The sequence below is a fragment of the Oryzias latipes genome, chromosome 16, assembly GCF_002234675.1.
Source record: "Oryzias latipes chromosome 16, ASM223467v1".
In the NCBI taxonomy this organism is placed as follows: Eukaryota; Metazoa; Chordata; class Actinopteri; order Beloniformes; family Adrianichthyidae; genus Oryzias; species Oryzias latipes.
In genome coordinates, this window is record NC_019874.2 from 21,436,186 (window position 1) to 21,451,968 (window position 15,783).

At 39.9% G+C, this 15,783-nt stretch overlaps 3 protein-coding genes across 4 annotated transcripts; 1 reads left to right on the forward strand and 2 right to left on the reverse strand.

Annotated features, from left to right (window-relative positions):
* Positions 1-6,577, reverse strand: pafah1b3 (platelet activating factor acetylhydrolase 1b catalytic subunit 3). Of its 2 annotated transcripts, none has more exons than XM_004078010.4 (6): positions 6,447-6,577; positions 6,050-6,138; positions 5,465-5,554; positions 2,278-2,394; positions 1,984-2,106; positions 1-1,613 (listed from the first exon to the last, which is right to left on the reverse strand). In XM_004078010.4, exons 2-6 carry the CDS (start codon positions 6,128-6,130, stop codon positions 1,353-1,355), a joined length of 672 nt encoding a protein of 223 aa, XP_004078058.1. In that variant the 5' UTR covers positions 6,131-6,138; positions 6,447-6,577; the 3' UTR covers positions 1-1,352. The 2 variants fall into 2 exon arrangements, with proteins under 2 accessions (XP_004078058.1, XP_004078057.1); XM_004078009.3 differs by having other exon boundaries at positions 6,225-6,482.
* Positions 6,578-6,916: 339 nt separating this feature from the next.
* Positions 6,917-11,498, forward strand: LOC101161002. Its single transcript, XM_011485505.3, has 4 exons — positions 6,917-6,973; positions 8,931-10,126; positions 10,322-10,404; positions 10,762-11,498. The coding sequence occupies exons 2-4, from the start codon at positions 8,944-8,946 to the stop codon at positions 11,368-11,370; spliced, it is 1,875 nt and encodes a 624-aa protein (XP_011483807.3). The 5' UTR covers positions 6,917-6,973; positions 8,931-8,943; the 3' UTR covers positions 11,371-11,498.
* A 1-nt stretch (position 11,499) lies between these two features.
* LOC101155055 (toll-like receptor 13) lies at positions 11,500-15,160 on the reverse strand. The gene is made up of 2 exons (XM_023964717.1): positions 14,907-15,160; positions 11,500-14,823 (listed from the first exon to the last, which is right to left on the reverse strand). Exon 2 carries the CDS (start codon positions 14,727-14,729, stop codon positions 11,799-11,801), a length of 2,931 nt encoding a protein of 976 aa, XP_023820485.1. The 5' UTR covers positions 14,730-14,823; positions 14,907-15,160; the 3' UTR covers positions 11,500-11,798.
* Positions 15,161-15,783: the final 623 nt, after the last annotated feature.

Below are 15,783 nucleotides of genomic sequence, written 5' to 3' on the forward strand. Positions count from 1 at the left end.
TATTGTTTTGAAATTTTATGCAGTTCTTTCATTTCATGGAGAATTAGCCACTATGAATTACAATTCAGTCCCAGCGGCTCGGTCCTCAGTGGAGAAGTGCTCGAGCATATTGTCGTGAAGTGAAGCGTGTTAAATGTTTGAGTGCGATATTGTGTGGCATGACAGAGAAGTACAAGAAAAAAGCTCTTCACAATACATTCTAACACATACATGAACAGCCGCTCACATGAAACGTCGCTAATGTTAGGAGAGATAAAAGAAAACACGACTGAAAGGCATCAATACTGAAATCAAACATAAGAAAAGGACAAAAACGTGTCACTTATTAAGCATGTAAACATCGTGAGAAGGTTTGGTAATGGAAAATAATACATACATTAAAATATTACAGGAAAAAAAACATCAAAGTAAAGCCATACACCTTTTTCATGGCACACAAAGCAGAAAAAGAATGCACAAATGCATTAGTAGACGTGAAAAGGACATAAGGAGTCAAATCCAGGTCAGGTTTTGTTCTAACATTCCAATTCCAATCTTCACAGTTCCATCTGTGCTCTTTCTGCTAAAAACAAATCTAAATATCCTCAAAGAAAAAGATTGAAAGCAATTAAAACAAACAAATGGTTTATGTAGGGTAAGACTACACAGACTAACTAACTACATGGATTATCTAATAAAGGCAGTTCCATCTAGCAGGCATATACTAGCACTACGGAGTCCAAAACGATTTCCAACCCCAATCCTATTCCAGTTCCCTCAAAAAGAAAAATGTATCTGTCGACTGCTGTCATTAGTCCTCCTGACAAATGTAACTCCAGCTCTGATCCTTTAGCTAAAAGGGATGAGATATGAAGCACGTGGCTTTGCAGCAATCAAAGAATGTGTTTGGTAAAATAAAAGGTTGTTGCATATTCATAAAATCTTAATCCATAATTACTGAATGAATTGGATTTTGTTTCTTTATCGTTAGTGTGTGATCAACAGCACCGAGAAGTTTCCTTCATCATACTCATCCCTTTTATTAAGCGCTAGTGTCATGAAATCATCTTTTACGGCCAAATGCTTTGGGAACCAGAGACACACATGAAACCAGCAGGGACCACTAGGTCTTTCTACATCACAACACATCTCATTTTTCACTTTATCAGAAACACAAAAATCCTCATGATCCCGTTGTCCAGAATAGTGGTCGTCAACCCTGATTGCAGAGAAGACAAACACCGAGAACGTCTGCTCTTAGCCCTTTATAGTTTAACATATTCACCATCTACCGTCCTAAAAAGCTAAGTGCACCGCTCTCTTGAAACAGGGATGAGGACCGCTGTAGTAGTGTACATTTACAACCTGGTTGCTCAGTTCTCGGTGGGTTTATCCAGAATTTCCTTGATACGAACATGCAGCGGTTCACACACAGCCTGGTAGCCCTTCTGGGTGAGGTGAAGGTAGTCATACATGTCCTGGTGAGAGATGCTACCATCCGAGAGGACAAAGCCAGGGTCCACGTTGTAGAAGGATGCGTGTGGAAGGGATGATACGGCCTCCTTGACGAGCTTGTTTACTTGGGCATTTCGCTCCCGCAGAGGGTTCGGTGATTTGCCTCTGGGCAGCAAACCCTGAAAAACAGGAGTTTGCGATATTAAAGTAGCAAAACAAACGGAACGTAGTTTAATCGGACATTTTCTCCCCCAAATGCAAGTTTACCCAAAACATCCATCATTGTCATCTCCTTTTAAAACAATCCAAGCCATTGAGCACAACAAAATTTAGCTGTTCTCATGTGAATGAAGTGTAAAACTACCCAAAGCCCTGGCCTCATCTGAGACAGTATGTAATGCACTCAGGCACTTCCACCATTGTTCAGTTTGATGGTTGCATTAACTTCATGTCATGTTTTTTTATATATTTTTTTAAAACATGCAGATAAGCTGACAGTTCATTGAAAGAAATGCATTAAAAAAGCAGTGAAAGAGGAAAATAACCCACAAGAATAAGTGTCTGGGCATCTGGGAGCTTGTTCTTGATTACTTGGACGATAGCCATGATACCACCACAGATCTGTTCAGGTGTGTGCCCGTGATTGTTGGTGCCGACCCATAGCACCACGACCTACCACAAGAGACAAAAGAGGCAGGAAAGAATTGTGAGCACAAGAGTAATTGGCCGTTGGACATCAATGTACCCGGAATTGAGATTTTTAGAACAAAGTTGAGCACAATGGCTCTTTTGTCTGCGCAAACAAGCGTCCCCATGTTCTCTATATTTGGCAGAGCTTTAAACCTTTGGGCTGATGTTATCCAGTTCACCATTGCTCAGTCTCCATAGCACGTGTTGTGTCGCATCACCACCAATTCCAAAGTTGAGGCAATGAAGAGGAGAGAATAACTGTCTCCATATCTGCAGGCAAACAATGAATGTTCAGATGGTTAGCACAAGTTTGCTTTATGTGCAAACTTATATAAACACTAAAGCCCGATAGAACAGAGATGCATAGAAAGAAGTACACGAATATCATGATGGCATTTTAAATGTATAATGAACATGTAAAAGGTTCATAACTGGTGTAGGCTTTAAGTACAGATTTTTTTAATCATCATTGAGACCATTCATATCTAAAATGATCTGGGCTTAAATAAATGCCAAATTAATCCAAACCGAAGTGTTTATTGGATAAGACCATTTAAAGGCAAATCTGCATGAAGTCTAGAAAAATGTTTTGTTGCTTTAGAGGCCTGCTTTGATTTTGGATGACAGTCATGTTTAAATCCTGTTATTTTAGTCTGAAGAGTCAATAGCAAAACGTGTTCTCTTTGGAGCTTTACACAACATCTGTCTCCCACATCTATTCACTGTGCAACATCCTGATGACTATTTCTATGGGATATTAAACATGTTCAAACAGCATGCAAGCTTTTTAGAAGAAACTACCACGATTTATTGGCATTTATAGCTCAGAAATATGTATTATATTGTAACTAAGAGATTTGATCTTTTAAATATTTTCACGGAGTATAAATAAAACTATGTCAATTTGGCAAAGTCCAACAGACATTCAAACTTTCTTAGCTAAAGAGCTTGATATGATCCGATCTTTATCTGTTTCTGCTCCACTACACAAAGCAAAGTCCCTTTACAACTGCAAATGTGATATCAATACTAGAGTTCTCCAACTTTGTAGAGACGTGCTGCTTAGTGAGTGGCGTGATCAGTCACCATTTCAGAAATAGAAAATCCTGAAAACAAGTGGAACCACAAGAAAGTGTTTGAGTTCCAAAAACACCTTTAATGATCAGTCATCATGAAACAAAGAAAATACATCACAAAAAAACGAAGAAAAAAAAAAAAAAAAACGTCAAGGAAACAAATTCAGAAATTCAGCACTAAAGGGTCTTTATTTACAGAACACAACACATTTTGTACGGCCCATGTATTAAGAAAAATATTCACTGCGTGTGTGAGCTTGTAAAAACTAAACTTGACTGTCAAACTAGCCACCAAAAGTCTCTTAAGAATAAACAGGACATCATCAGACCCAACTCCTCGTTTCTGATTTTTTCTCGCCATCCACACCACCAGCTTAGACTCCCTCAAAAGAAAATTCAACAAAACATGGACTCTTTGCCTTTGGGCCTAATAATCGGCCCATTAATTAAACAGGTGAATGAAAACGGTTCCCTCAGCCTCTGAAAAACAGAATTAAGAAGGGAAAAAAGTCCCGCCAGACGTAGACAGAGCAAAAGAAATAAATTAATTATTAAAAAAAAGATGTTCCACTGTTTCAGTAATCGAACTTTGTACAGGGATCTTCAAATTCCCCATTTGTGTCGATGTCCAGGACAGCAGTTTACTTCTGTCCTCTTCCCCTCATCACAGGGTGGGGAGACGGGAGAAGAGAGATGGGAAGGCAAGATCCAGCCCATCCATCCATTGGGAAGCGACTGTGGGTCTCCTCACTACACTATGCATGTCTGGCAGACTACATCAACTATCCTCTGCAGCGTTCTGACAGATCAAAACCCCACAGCCAAAGCAAGCTCAGAAACGAGTGTCTTCAGGAGATGGTCGAGCTTCATGCAGCCAACCTCCCTCAGTTTGGAGTCCATGGTTGCAGAAGACAATGTTCGCGAGGAGAGTAGCCCACTGCCAAACAGCCACGGTCCTGGGGTGGAAATAGCAGCCCTCTTGCAGAGCAGAAACCTTCAAGCTTGCAGAACGGACAAATAGAATGGTGGGACCCCTGACAGATCCAGATGTGCGTGTTGGACCATTAAACAGATGCTTGACACAACCCAAATTACCAGCTTTCCCTCAGCAGCACACGAGCAGTTATCTGTCCATGGCAGACCAGGATGGTAAAGAGGGGGCTAAACATTCCTCAGCCTGAACACCGTCACCCAGTTCCTGACCGCCCTCCTCAACTGGAAGGTAAAGGACAGCGCACCTCAGCCAGTGGTGGCCAGATCAAAAAAAGTCCACCAAGGTCTTCTGAATTGCTGGGATGAAGCCCGCAGGAGGAGGCAACACTATCAGTCTGTGCCAAAGCATTGAGGCTACCAAATTATTGGCAACAAGAATTCAACCCGGATAGGAAAGCTGTGGCAGCAGGTATCTCCCTTTAGACAGTCTGGCACACACTCGCTCCATGACACCCTCCCAATTATTTTTGGTCATCATCCATACCCAAATACAACCCTAAAAGAGAAATACCCTTAGTGACCCAAGCAAGGTTTTCCTGGTAAAATCGGCAGCGCCACGTCCACCCAGAGCCCTAAATGCAGCGTAGTACTCTTTACCTAGTTAACCTTAGCCAAAGACGCTTTCTGGTATCCACTCAAACAATCACAAAGAGGACATTCTGAGTTTACCACTAAAGGCACATTTAGATGATATTGAGAACGTTTTCAATTTATATCTAAATCTTTCTTTTATTAAGTGATTATTTTATTACATTGAAAATCATTTTAGTTTGTCATTTGTTGTGTAATTAGTCTGTGGAGCTTTCAACCTTTGGGAAACAAATGTGGAAACATTTTAAGCTATTCACAATCGATCATTTCACTGAATTCCTAGATAAGTCCGGGTATAAAAACCAGGAAAAGATGGTGTGTTAGCTTACCCACACTGCTGGTTTTCTAGCTTTATTTGGTATTTTTTTTGTTAACAAAATATCTTAATTTAACAACACTGCTTGAGTTTATAGCTACTTATTCAGAGCAGACAACATAAAAAAAATGTCCATTCCTATTGCATGTGTTCATAACATCTTAAGAACAACATTGTACAATTTTTAAAAACATCTATTTCTTCATATTTTCCCAAAACTTGGCAGCCAAATTACCAAAACAATTTTGACTTTTAACTCTGTGCAACATCAACATGTGCTTGATCACACTTAAAGCAGCCAAGTGTTTACATAAAGAATTGTTTCGTGGAACATGTTTTTCTAGAAAATGAAGAAGAGTTTTACCCCAAACTGATGCATGAGCTGAATAAGGGAGTCTCCAACAAACAGGACATCAGGTTCTCTGTCTTTGCTTTCAGCCACAAAGTGGTTGTGCTGCAAACAAATAAAGAAAGAAAACGTGTGAAAATTCATTACAAACTGAGCTGCTACTAAGGTAGCAGCATGGAAATGGAGTAAGTAGCTTCTGAAACAATTAAAAAGAACAGTTAAAGATGTAAATACATAGCATGCAACTGAAAAATCATTTACATCAGAATGGATTTAATATTGAAAGTGTTTTGTCTTCTCTCCTGTGCTTTTTTTTAAGGTGCAGCAACAAAGCTGGGCTAAATCTGACATTAAAGTCTCTTTATTTGGCCATGTTTTTATTAAAGTCCTCATAATTCATGGGATTTTTAAACAAAATTCTTAAAAAAACGGTAAACATATCTTTTTTTACATATCTATCGAGTTAATGTAGGTTGACTTACATTTGACATAAAAAAAACAAATGAGGTACGGCTACTTTTTAGCAAATTAAAACTGCAATTTTGGATAGAAGTGCTACACGACACACAAAGTCAATCATAATAGCGTTAGTTTACGCACCAGAGACATCCATCTTCCATCGCCATGGATGTCTTTACATTCAGTGGGTGTGGCGGCTGGATTTGAGTCTTCTCCACTCATGGCTCTACCTGTTTAGTAAAGCAATGACGCATGGGGTTTAATGACTTAAACAAAGGAATCGAAGAACTATTACAAAAGCCGAAGACTGTCGTACCAACTGCTAACGACCACCAGTATAAAGGCTGACTGAATTAGCCACGCTAGTAGCTAGCCTAACACAAGATCGATATTCCTTGAAAGAGAATAGCTAGATGCTAACTTGTAACTTTAAAAGCTGCAATACATAGAAATATAGAAAACCCGACTTTAAAAAATGAATTAAACGTAAGATATTGATGAATGAAGACTACAATTAAATCAAAAATATCGTTATCACCTAAATCCGCTACAGGAAGTATATTTTCAGCGTTGCAGTCTGTACCATTTCCTCCCAGGGGCAGGATCGTCTTATTTTTTTTAAAACTTAAAATTTCCAAATATTACTATTACATTTTTAAGCATTGATATTTTCATATACAACACATGAAAAACACATTTTAATTAGTCTAATATTTGAATGAATATTTTTTTTAAATGTAGTCTTGGATGTTCCCTTTGTGCTGAAGTGGATTCGACCTGTACGCGCAAGTGTCCATGGGAGTAAGTGCTGCGCACCAGAAGCGCAGAGGTTGCTCGGCAACAATTAATATAAAACTGACAAAGATTTCGAACAGACCATCTCGGCAAGCAACAGGTGGGCGATTATTATCTATTTTTAAACTATCAGCAACAACTTTATGTATGTTTCGTTTTACATTTTTTTAGAGGTAGTGATATGCGACGTGTTTTAGCATTTGCAGCGGTAACTTCATGCACGTGTGCTTCATGGGTCAACGTTGCAACAGACGTTAAAGTTTTTGCAAGGTGAGGGTGATCCGTTTTGTAAACCAGAGCTATCAGCAGAGTGCGCACTTGTACCGATGACCGCACGTCCAGAAGCGACACACATTCCCGTTTACTATCGTATTGTTTTAAATTTTGACCTAAAAAAGCTAATAGAAAGTGTCTTAAGGGGATTCTGATAGTAAGTATTTATTTCCGCATTTAAACTAGTTGACAAAGGTGATCACTGAAGATATAATGAGACGTATATTTTACGGAACTCCAGTTGACTTCTCCCTCTTCTTGTGTTGGTATGGTCCATGTAATCAGTGAAGCAGGATGCTTCCTCTGCATCTGCTGAAGAAAAGGGTCTTTAGGGGCAACAGATGCTTTGAAACATATTATTGTATGCATGTGTTCTATTGAAAATGTGTGAAACTGTCAACACATTTTTCCAGCAAATTATGATTTGAAAAGATATGTCATAAATCCTACATTAGATGATAATTGGATTTTTCTTGGAAACCTCTGAATCTCTTTCTTTTTCTGTATCCATTATGATCAAGCAAACCTGTTTTTTTAAGTTACTATCAAGTTTGACATGCTTTTCACTCTGTCCTTAAATCTTATGCTAAACCCTAATGACCTTGAGTTAGTTCTACAACTTCATATTTCAACATTATAAAAGTTGATGTACAGTTCTCTTATATGTTATCAAATGCAGCTGAGAGCAGGTGGGTGTTTAACCTTGATTTAATTAAACAGAGTATTTCAGCTTTCTAGAAGTCTGTTTCAGATGTGTGGGGCATAAAAGCTGAATGCAGCTTCTCCATGTTTGGTTTTGACTCTAGGACCTAACAAAAACCCGATCCAGATGACCGGATAGCTCTAGTTGTTACATAATGGGTCAGGAAGTCAATCTTGCAGTTTGGTGCTAAACCACTCAAAGCTTTGTAAACCAGCAACTGAACTTTTTAAGACCCACTCTGATGAAAATTGTGTTTTGGGTGTTTTTAACATGTTCTTGTGGGAATTCTTCTCATGATGAAGGACACATATAAAGAAAACTAGGCTTAATTTTGCATTTATGAGTATTTCTTCATTCAAATCATTGTGAATCAGGAGCAGATGAAAAAATGCAGTTTGAAAAAGCTTGTAGCAGTGGCTTAGAAGTTACAATCGGCAGGCCACAAGCTTCCCGTTCAGATCTATTCTTAGAAGCCCACAAGCTGACAAATTGATAGAATTTATTCCAGACTCATGGTCCAATCAGTAAAAAGGAGTACACGGACCCACTACATTTAAAAAACATACAGTGTCAAGAATACATAAGTTGAGGTACAGTGTATAGTTACAGTTAATAAAGTTAATAAAAATACTTAATACAAATAAATTTATTAAAAAGGATAAGAATAAATACCAAGATAAAAAGAGTACATATACACACCACACCATAAAAACATTAATTACAATGACAAATAAAAAGATAGTCCCTCCAGTGTTTCCATAAATTTGACCGGAAACATATGGCACTAAATCTAATGTTGCTTATTGAAATAGATCTTGAAATGTCTTGATTTTTTTTGTCCAAGCTGGCATTTGGCTCAAAACTGTACGGCTTGATAACTCCAATATTGCTCACCATTTTTGTTTCACTGGTAATGTTAGGTTGGGGGTGTGAGGGAGAGCACATAAACAGAATGATGATGGGAAATGGGGGTGGGTTTACTCTGCGCCAACAGTCACCCACAACTCGGAGGCAAATTTCTGATGAACTACTGCTGCTCTGCAGAAACTTTGTCCTAGAAAACGACAGTTTTTTTGGGGGGATTTAGTTGGAAAACGGCATCTTCATCATATGAAAATTAAAAAAGACACTGGGAATGGTTTTAAAATTGATCAAAAGGCGATGGGAGTGGGTTTTTAAAGTCTATCCTCTGGTAGACATGTTGCATGTTATTAAATGTTTGTTTTACTAAATGTGGCTCTTTCTCTACAGAGCTGTTTGCAGCATGAGCCACGTGTGTGGCAGGCCAACATCAGAAAAGGTCCTAAATGTTACCCAGAAACAGCCACAGTGTCACCCAGCCAAATCTCTGGACTCTAAATATTTCCACCAATGCAGTGAGTCACAAAGCCAGCACAAATTAAAAAGGCTAAAAACCCGCAAGGAGCGAAGTCAAATGACAGGAGGTCGGAAACAGACCAGATCATGTCACCGACATTGCCGCTGCCAAAGCAGGAGAGATGTAACACATTGTCAGAACTGCAGTCATAACAGCTGTCACTTCACTTCAAGGAGAAGTACTCCAATTCTGAGTGCTGTGCCTACAGCTCAGGAGCCCAGCATCATCACTGACAGCCGCCTTATAGGACGCCCCGGTCTGTTCAGCCATGAAATAAAGTCCATTGATATTGAACGGTTGCTAAGTGAGCAGAGCAAGTGTGAAAAAAGAGGGGAGAAAGTGAAGAAAATGAACAATGAGACTTTGCTTCTGTCCTCATCATCTCATGTTTCTGCTCCACTTCCTAAAGAGGATTTGTTTGCTGCTGATGCCAATGGCGAGGCATCGTTGATAAACAAAGCAGACTCTCCTGAAAAGAGCCAATATGTATTTGTAGAGGCACAAGAGAAAAATCCTCAGTTTAAGGGTCATGGATCCGATGTCACACCAGAACTGAGACCACAGCAGCAGAATGATGTGTCAGCTGCTGGTCTAAATGCTATTTCCTCACCAAAGCCCAGCATGCACGCTGTAGAAACTTTCACCAACGCCAACAATACCATCTCTGAAAAAGACAAAGAACTCAATTCTGGGCTTGAGCTTCCTCAAAAGAACCAGGACAGCCAAACTCAAACAGAAAGTAGTAACCCAAATTCACTTCTGGACTCCAGTTCAGCAGCCGGTGGAACGTTCGACATGCAGCATGGAAGGCAGGATTCTGAGAATGTGTCAAAGTCTGTCAGAGCGCTGGCAGCACGTCTCTGTGAATCTCTTCGTTTTCCACTGATGAAGAAGAGGAACCTGCTGGCAGAGTGCAGGAAGGTGCTGCTGAAGTCGCTGCAGGAGAGTCATGGACCCTGGCTGCAAGAAAACCTCAAAGCAGTGCAGCAGTGCATGAACCTGCATCCCAGAACAGTCTTCCAGGAGAACAGGGAGGCTTTGATGGAGGAAAGGCAACTTTTATGTGCAGGTAAAAATAAGATGGTCAATTGTTTGTCTTTGTTCCTGAAAATCTTTGTTAGATAAATTATCACTTTACTTGAATCATGACAAAAATACTTCGACATGTATAACTGCTATAAAGATTCTGATTTTTTATATTGTATTGATTAAAATGCAAGAAGAAGCTGATATTTATGTGTGTGTGTATTCTACTCCCTTTCAGACAAATCAGACAGTCTGACTGACAATAAACATTTAAACCTCCATTGGATCTCCAGTCCGCAACCACAGCAGCGTCTGCAACAGGTAAACCTTCAGTTTTTCATTTCTTCTATTGGAAAGGGGAGTTTGTTTGTTTTTTGTTTCTGAGCCCTGTGTTGACCTCTAAGCAGCCTAAAAGAGCCAAACCAGACTTTCTGTCAATGCTATAGTTCACATGTTTCACTTCCACATTTTTGGTACCCTTTTGTACGCTCTAAGCGTCACGCAATCGTTCAGATTAAACTAAAGCTTCTTCTTTTGCTTCCCCGTCCAGTTTTAACGTCTGACTCAGAAATGAACATTTCCTGCTTTTGTTTGGATAGTTACAATGTTAAAATATGGTTTATATACTGTATCTCTTACGTGAATTAAAAGTTGTTGTTTACTCTTTTTCATGTGAAGACTGCTGATTGGTTTGCAACTCCTATGAATACCTTCATGAAGCCTTTGGAGGAAACCCCCAGACTGCAGTTTTGTCCTCGGTTTAACTTGGATTTTGAGCCATCTGGGATCTCAAATAACGACTTGTTTCCTCACTCTCCCAACGTATTTCAAAGAGAAACGGTGTCAACCTCCGAAGATTGGGAACGTTTTTTCACCAGGTCAAGACTTGAAGAGACTTTTCAGTTTAATTGCTTTGAAAGCAGCTTTCCTAACCACACTTTAGAGGCTAGAATGGGAAGCTGTGAACCTGAACGCTGCAGCAGCAGCATCCTTCCCTACCGAGCACAGCTGCTGGATGCAGGAGAGCCAGAGCTCTTTCCAAAAGAACCAGACCATTTTGGAATGGATTCCTTTCCTGCCCACATTTCCCCTCCTTCTCACAGCAGACACTTCCAGCCCTTCAGGCGGTGCAGAGAGCCTTCGCCCTCTCCAGCGCCTAGCTCCGATTACACCGATATGAGACATTACCCTCCATCTTACATGCTTGAGAGAAGCCCAGGGCCTCCTCATACCTCTTCTTTTCCCAGTCCTGAGCACTGGTCCTTTCCTCCAATGAGACTGTACTAAAGTGTGCTGGAGCGCCATCTAGAGACAAGTCTGTGAACATCTTTTTTGGTGTTTGTACGACAAACTCTCCATGCTTGCTTTTGCTTTGAAGTTTACTTTAAACTGAAATAAAGGACAAAGAACAATAACTGGCATTACTGGAGGTTTATTTTGGAGGTTTCTTCATGCATCTCACTTTTTTCCAGCAACAGAAACATTTTTTACATATTCAAGCACTTTCAAATATGCAAAACAGATGCTATATAATTTAGGACACCACAAGAGAATTTTTACTTTAAACATATAATCACACTATCAGTCATTGTTACAAAGAAAAATAAACATTGATAGCAAAGCTAAAAAGAACACAGTTATATTGTTGATTTGATATTATTTGTACATTGATTTGTTTTAATGTTATGAAATAAATATTAAAAAATAAAACATCTTTATGGTTGCAAGTAGCAGCTTTCATCTGATGTCTGATTCTCCTCAGTTTGATGGTCTTGTGCAGCATAGTGTTCCTGAGCTTCATCTTCTGTTTCCAGCCTGTTTCCTGCTCTTATTGCCCTGCGGAGCTGGCTCCAGAACAGCTCTCGGGCTTGCAGAAAATTGGTGGTGTCCGGGCCGGGCCACTGTAGATACGTCTTTTTTAACATGACCTTCCTCATGCGGTGGTAGGATGACAGCTGCCTTTCCGAGATCGGTTCCAGGAAGACGAGCAGGAGAACGTCTCTGTGCTCGTCAAAGAGTCTATAACTGGCAAGCTGGATCTCCAGGGAACACCACTCGCTGCACAGGAAGCTCCTGCTCACCACACAAATGGTTTTCCGACTGCTGTAGACTGCGTTAACTATGTTGTCCACAATATCTCGACCTAATTCGAAGTCCCTGTGATGCAGACAGAGCTTAAAAGGGGATTTATTCCCCTCAAGGTTAGGCACCAAATAATCCATGACCCACTCTTCATCTACGGAGTTATAGGAGATGAATGCGTCATATTTGCAATTCTCCTCTTTGTCTCTGATTCTGCTCCACTGTTCACTGAACCAGGCGCGGAAAACAAAGTACCCATACTTGACTTTCCAGTAGAGTTTGACATGAAGTAAAGGAGTGACTGTAAAAAGGAAGATCACAGCTGCAGTGCAGAAGAACAGGTGCTCTCCTAAATCTATGAAACAAACCTCAGTGTTAAAGTTAAAGAACGTCTTGCTATTATCCTCAGGACACTGAAGATTGTACAAGTAGACCACCTGAAGATCAGGGTTGTGAAGAGTGTAGTTTTGCAAAAAGCTGTTCTTGCAGGTGCAGCTTAGAGAAACATTACGGATGTCAAGGTATTGGAGTTTGACTAAACTCTCCAGGGCGTCTAGAGGAATGCTCTGCATCGTGTTGTGGTTTGCCTGAAGGATCCTCAGCTGTGTGAGGTTCCCAAAAACCTCCTTGGTGAAATTTTGAAGGCCCACATTTTCTAAAATCAGTTTGGTCAAGTTTCTCAAATTCTTAAAGACTCCTGGATGCAAGTTCACCCCCCCAACACAGCAGTTATCCAGGGTGAGAAAATGTAGGCCGGTCAAATCATCAAAGGCATCACAAGGAATGTGAGTGATCCTGTTGTTACCGAGGTACAAAGACTTCAGTGAGTGCAGGCCACGAAATAAAGTTGGAGGTAAAAGGGTGAGGCCATAAGGCCGCTGAGACGCCACTTTGAGGTCAGTGAGTTTGCTAAAGTTCATAAAAGGGGAGCTTTTGTCTTTGGTCAAAAAACGGATCTTGTTTCTACTTAAATCCAGGACTTTGAGAGTATCTTGGAAAGCGTAATAGAAGGACGTTTTAATTGTTTTTAGGTTGTTTCCATCCAAGTACAGCTTTGACAACTTTGTTAAGCCATCAAAGCCAGCTGCCTGGAAATGAGTGATCTTGTTGCCTCCCAGATCCAAGGTTGTTAACTTTTTAAGGCAGTAGAAGGTTCCATTAAATATGACAGAAACACGATTGTTGCGCAGATTAAGGATCTTCAGTTTGCAAGTGTTTGCAAAGGTGTCTTTAAACAAATCAGTTAGGAGGTTATTATCCAGTCGAAGCTCCTGTAGCTGTTTTAAGCCTTTCAGCGCATGGTGATCCAAAAAGGCGATATTATTAATGTTAAGTTGCAGCACCTTTATGTTTGGAGTGAGATGAAAAGCGTTGGCTTTCACTGAGAGGATGCGATTGTAGCGATAACTCAACTTTTTCAGTTTTGTTAAAGCGGGTTTGCTTCTGTTTTTGCAGGATGACAGGGAGAGGAGTCTGTTGTGTTCTGCATAGAACTCTGTGATCTTTTCTTGTCCGTCAAGAAAGTCGAGGCACTTTACAGTTTGGAGTTTGTTTTGCGATAAATGTAAAGCCTTTGTAATTGTAGGGCAGTAGTGGAGTGTAAATGACGTACTTTTAATCCCATTATCATCTAATTTCAAACTTTTCATGATACTGTGCTTTTTCCTCAACAGCTCACACAGTTTCTCGATTTGGGTTTTATTTTTCAAACCAGTGCCAGAGAAGTCGACGTGAACTCTACTCACATTGCTGATGTTTAAAAATGTCAATATGTCTACTTTTGTCAGTTTCAAACTCAGAAACTTTAAGTGGCTCAAATCTACTCCTTTAAAAGCCATCGCAGTGAGCCTGGCGTTGTTCGACAGATCCAGAAGCTTGACATAATTGAACAGTGTCGCTTGACATCCTAATGTGAGCAAATTGTTTCCCTTCAGAGAGAGCTTTGTGAGGGATCTGGGCAAAGACGCACTAGAGTGACTTAGTGAGGTGAAATGATTGAAGCTGAGGTCCAAAGCCGTCAGATTCATCAGATGCGATACAGATCTGACAACATTTGCGAAATTATTGAGTACGTTTGTGTCCATGTTTAAAGTCTGAAGACTAGAAGTGTTTAAGAAAATCTCCTCAGGGAGAGCTTGTAATTTGTTATGAGCCAACAAGAGGGAGTTGAGGCTTTGCAGATCCTCAAAAAGCAAAGGTTTGAGCTCAGACAATTCGTTGAAGGACAAAATTAAAGATTTCAGCTGACTCAAGCTTCGGAAAGCGTTCCCGCTGATGATCTTCAGGTTACAAAGGCTGATACTCAGGTGCTGAAGGTTTTGTAGATGAGACAAGCTGTTGTCAAGTTGACTCACATTGCAGTGGCTGATTGAGAGATTAACAGCTGTTACAGGCAGGTCTTGGGTCATATTTGACATTTTCCCCACGTACCGCCTGGTACAGTGGAAACTTTTCCGGTTTGACCACTGATCCTCAATACAGTTTCTGTAGCTGTAGCCACAGATGAGTTGAACGACACCAAGGACAGCCATTAGCGCCAACAGCTCACGAGGAAGGAAAGCCATTTAGGTTGTTTCCTTAGGAATAAGAATCCGGTGAGTTTCCTCAATCTGTTAGTCGTTCACGGGCCGACGTCAGGCTGGCAAGTGAATCAGAATTCTGGGGAAGAAAATCAGTTTTAAATCAGACAAAACTCAGACCTTACCATCTAAAAAGGCATTTTAAAAAAACAAGCAGCCTACCTTTTTAACAGACCGTCCAAACCAAAGCGATCAGAGTCATTCTGGGGGAACTGTACCTGATTTAGGAGTAACAGTTAAATTTCCTATAAAAAAAACTGGAACCAAGAAAAAAATCATTTCCTTTTTTAAAACGCTCTCATATCCTCATTCAAGTCATGAGAATCAGTTAATGCACGTTAGAGCTACTGACAGAAGAAGCAACTTAACTTTTGTTTAAGATCCAGAATGAATGGGGCTGTAACAATTCCCTGTCATCCCTCAGAGGGATTAAAGTTTATTTATGACAAATGTTTCAAAAGAGGGGCTTTGAAACCCTCTTAGAAATAACATATTCACTAGTTCTTTTATGTTTTTTAGTGTTTCTTGCTCTTCTGTCACTAAATGTAATTAAAAAAACAAAAACAAGTGAACTTAACCTATTAGTTATATTAAATGAACCTTCTTACCATCTCATATGAGGCTGTTTTTTTGGCTCCTCTTGTATGCTTCTGGAGTTCTGTTTGTTACAAGAGCACTGGTGCATCAGAAAAGGGAAGACAAGTTCAGCCTCTTCTTCCTATATATATAATGTGTGCAGTTTCTTCCATTTAAAGGGAAAAAAAACATGTTAAGGATTTTAACTGTAAATGCTGCTTGTGTGGGTATACACCAATACAAGCAGTGCACTTCATGCAGACTGTTTGGCTTTCCTCTCTGTAACTTTTTGGTCTTTTAAGTGTCATTTTTGCAGCAGAGACACACTGCTTGTTAAATGTTAAAAGGTCTGTATATATTCAATAGTTCAATTATTTATATAATTTTATTTAACACGCAAAGCAAAAATAAGATAGAAGAATACTCCAAGAATACTCAATTAAAAACACAATAAATAATGAGT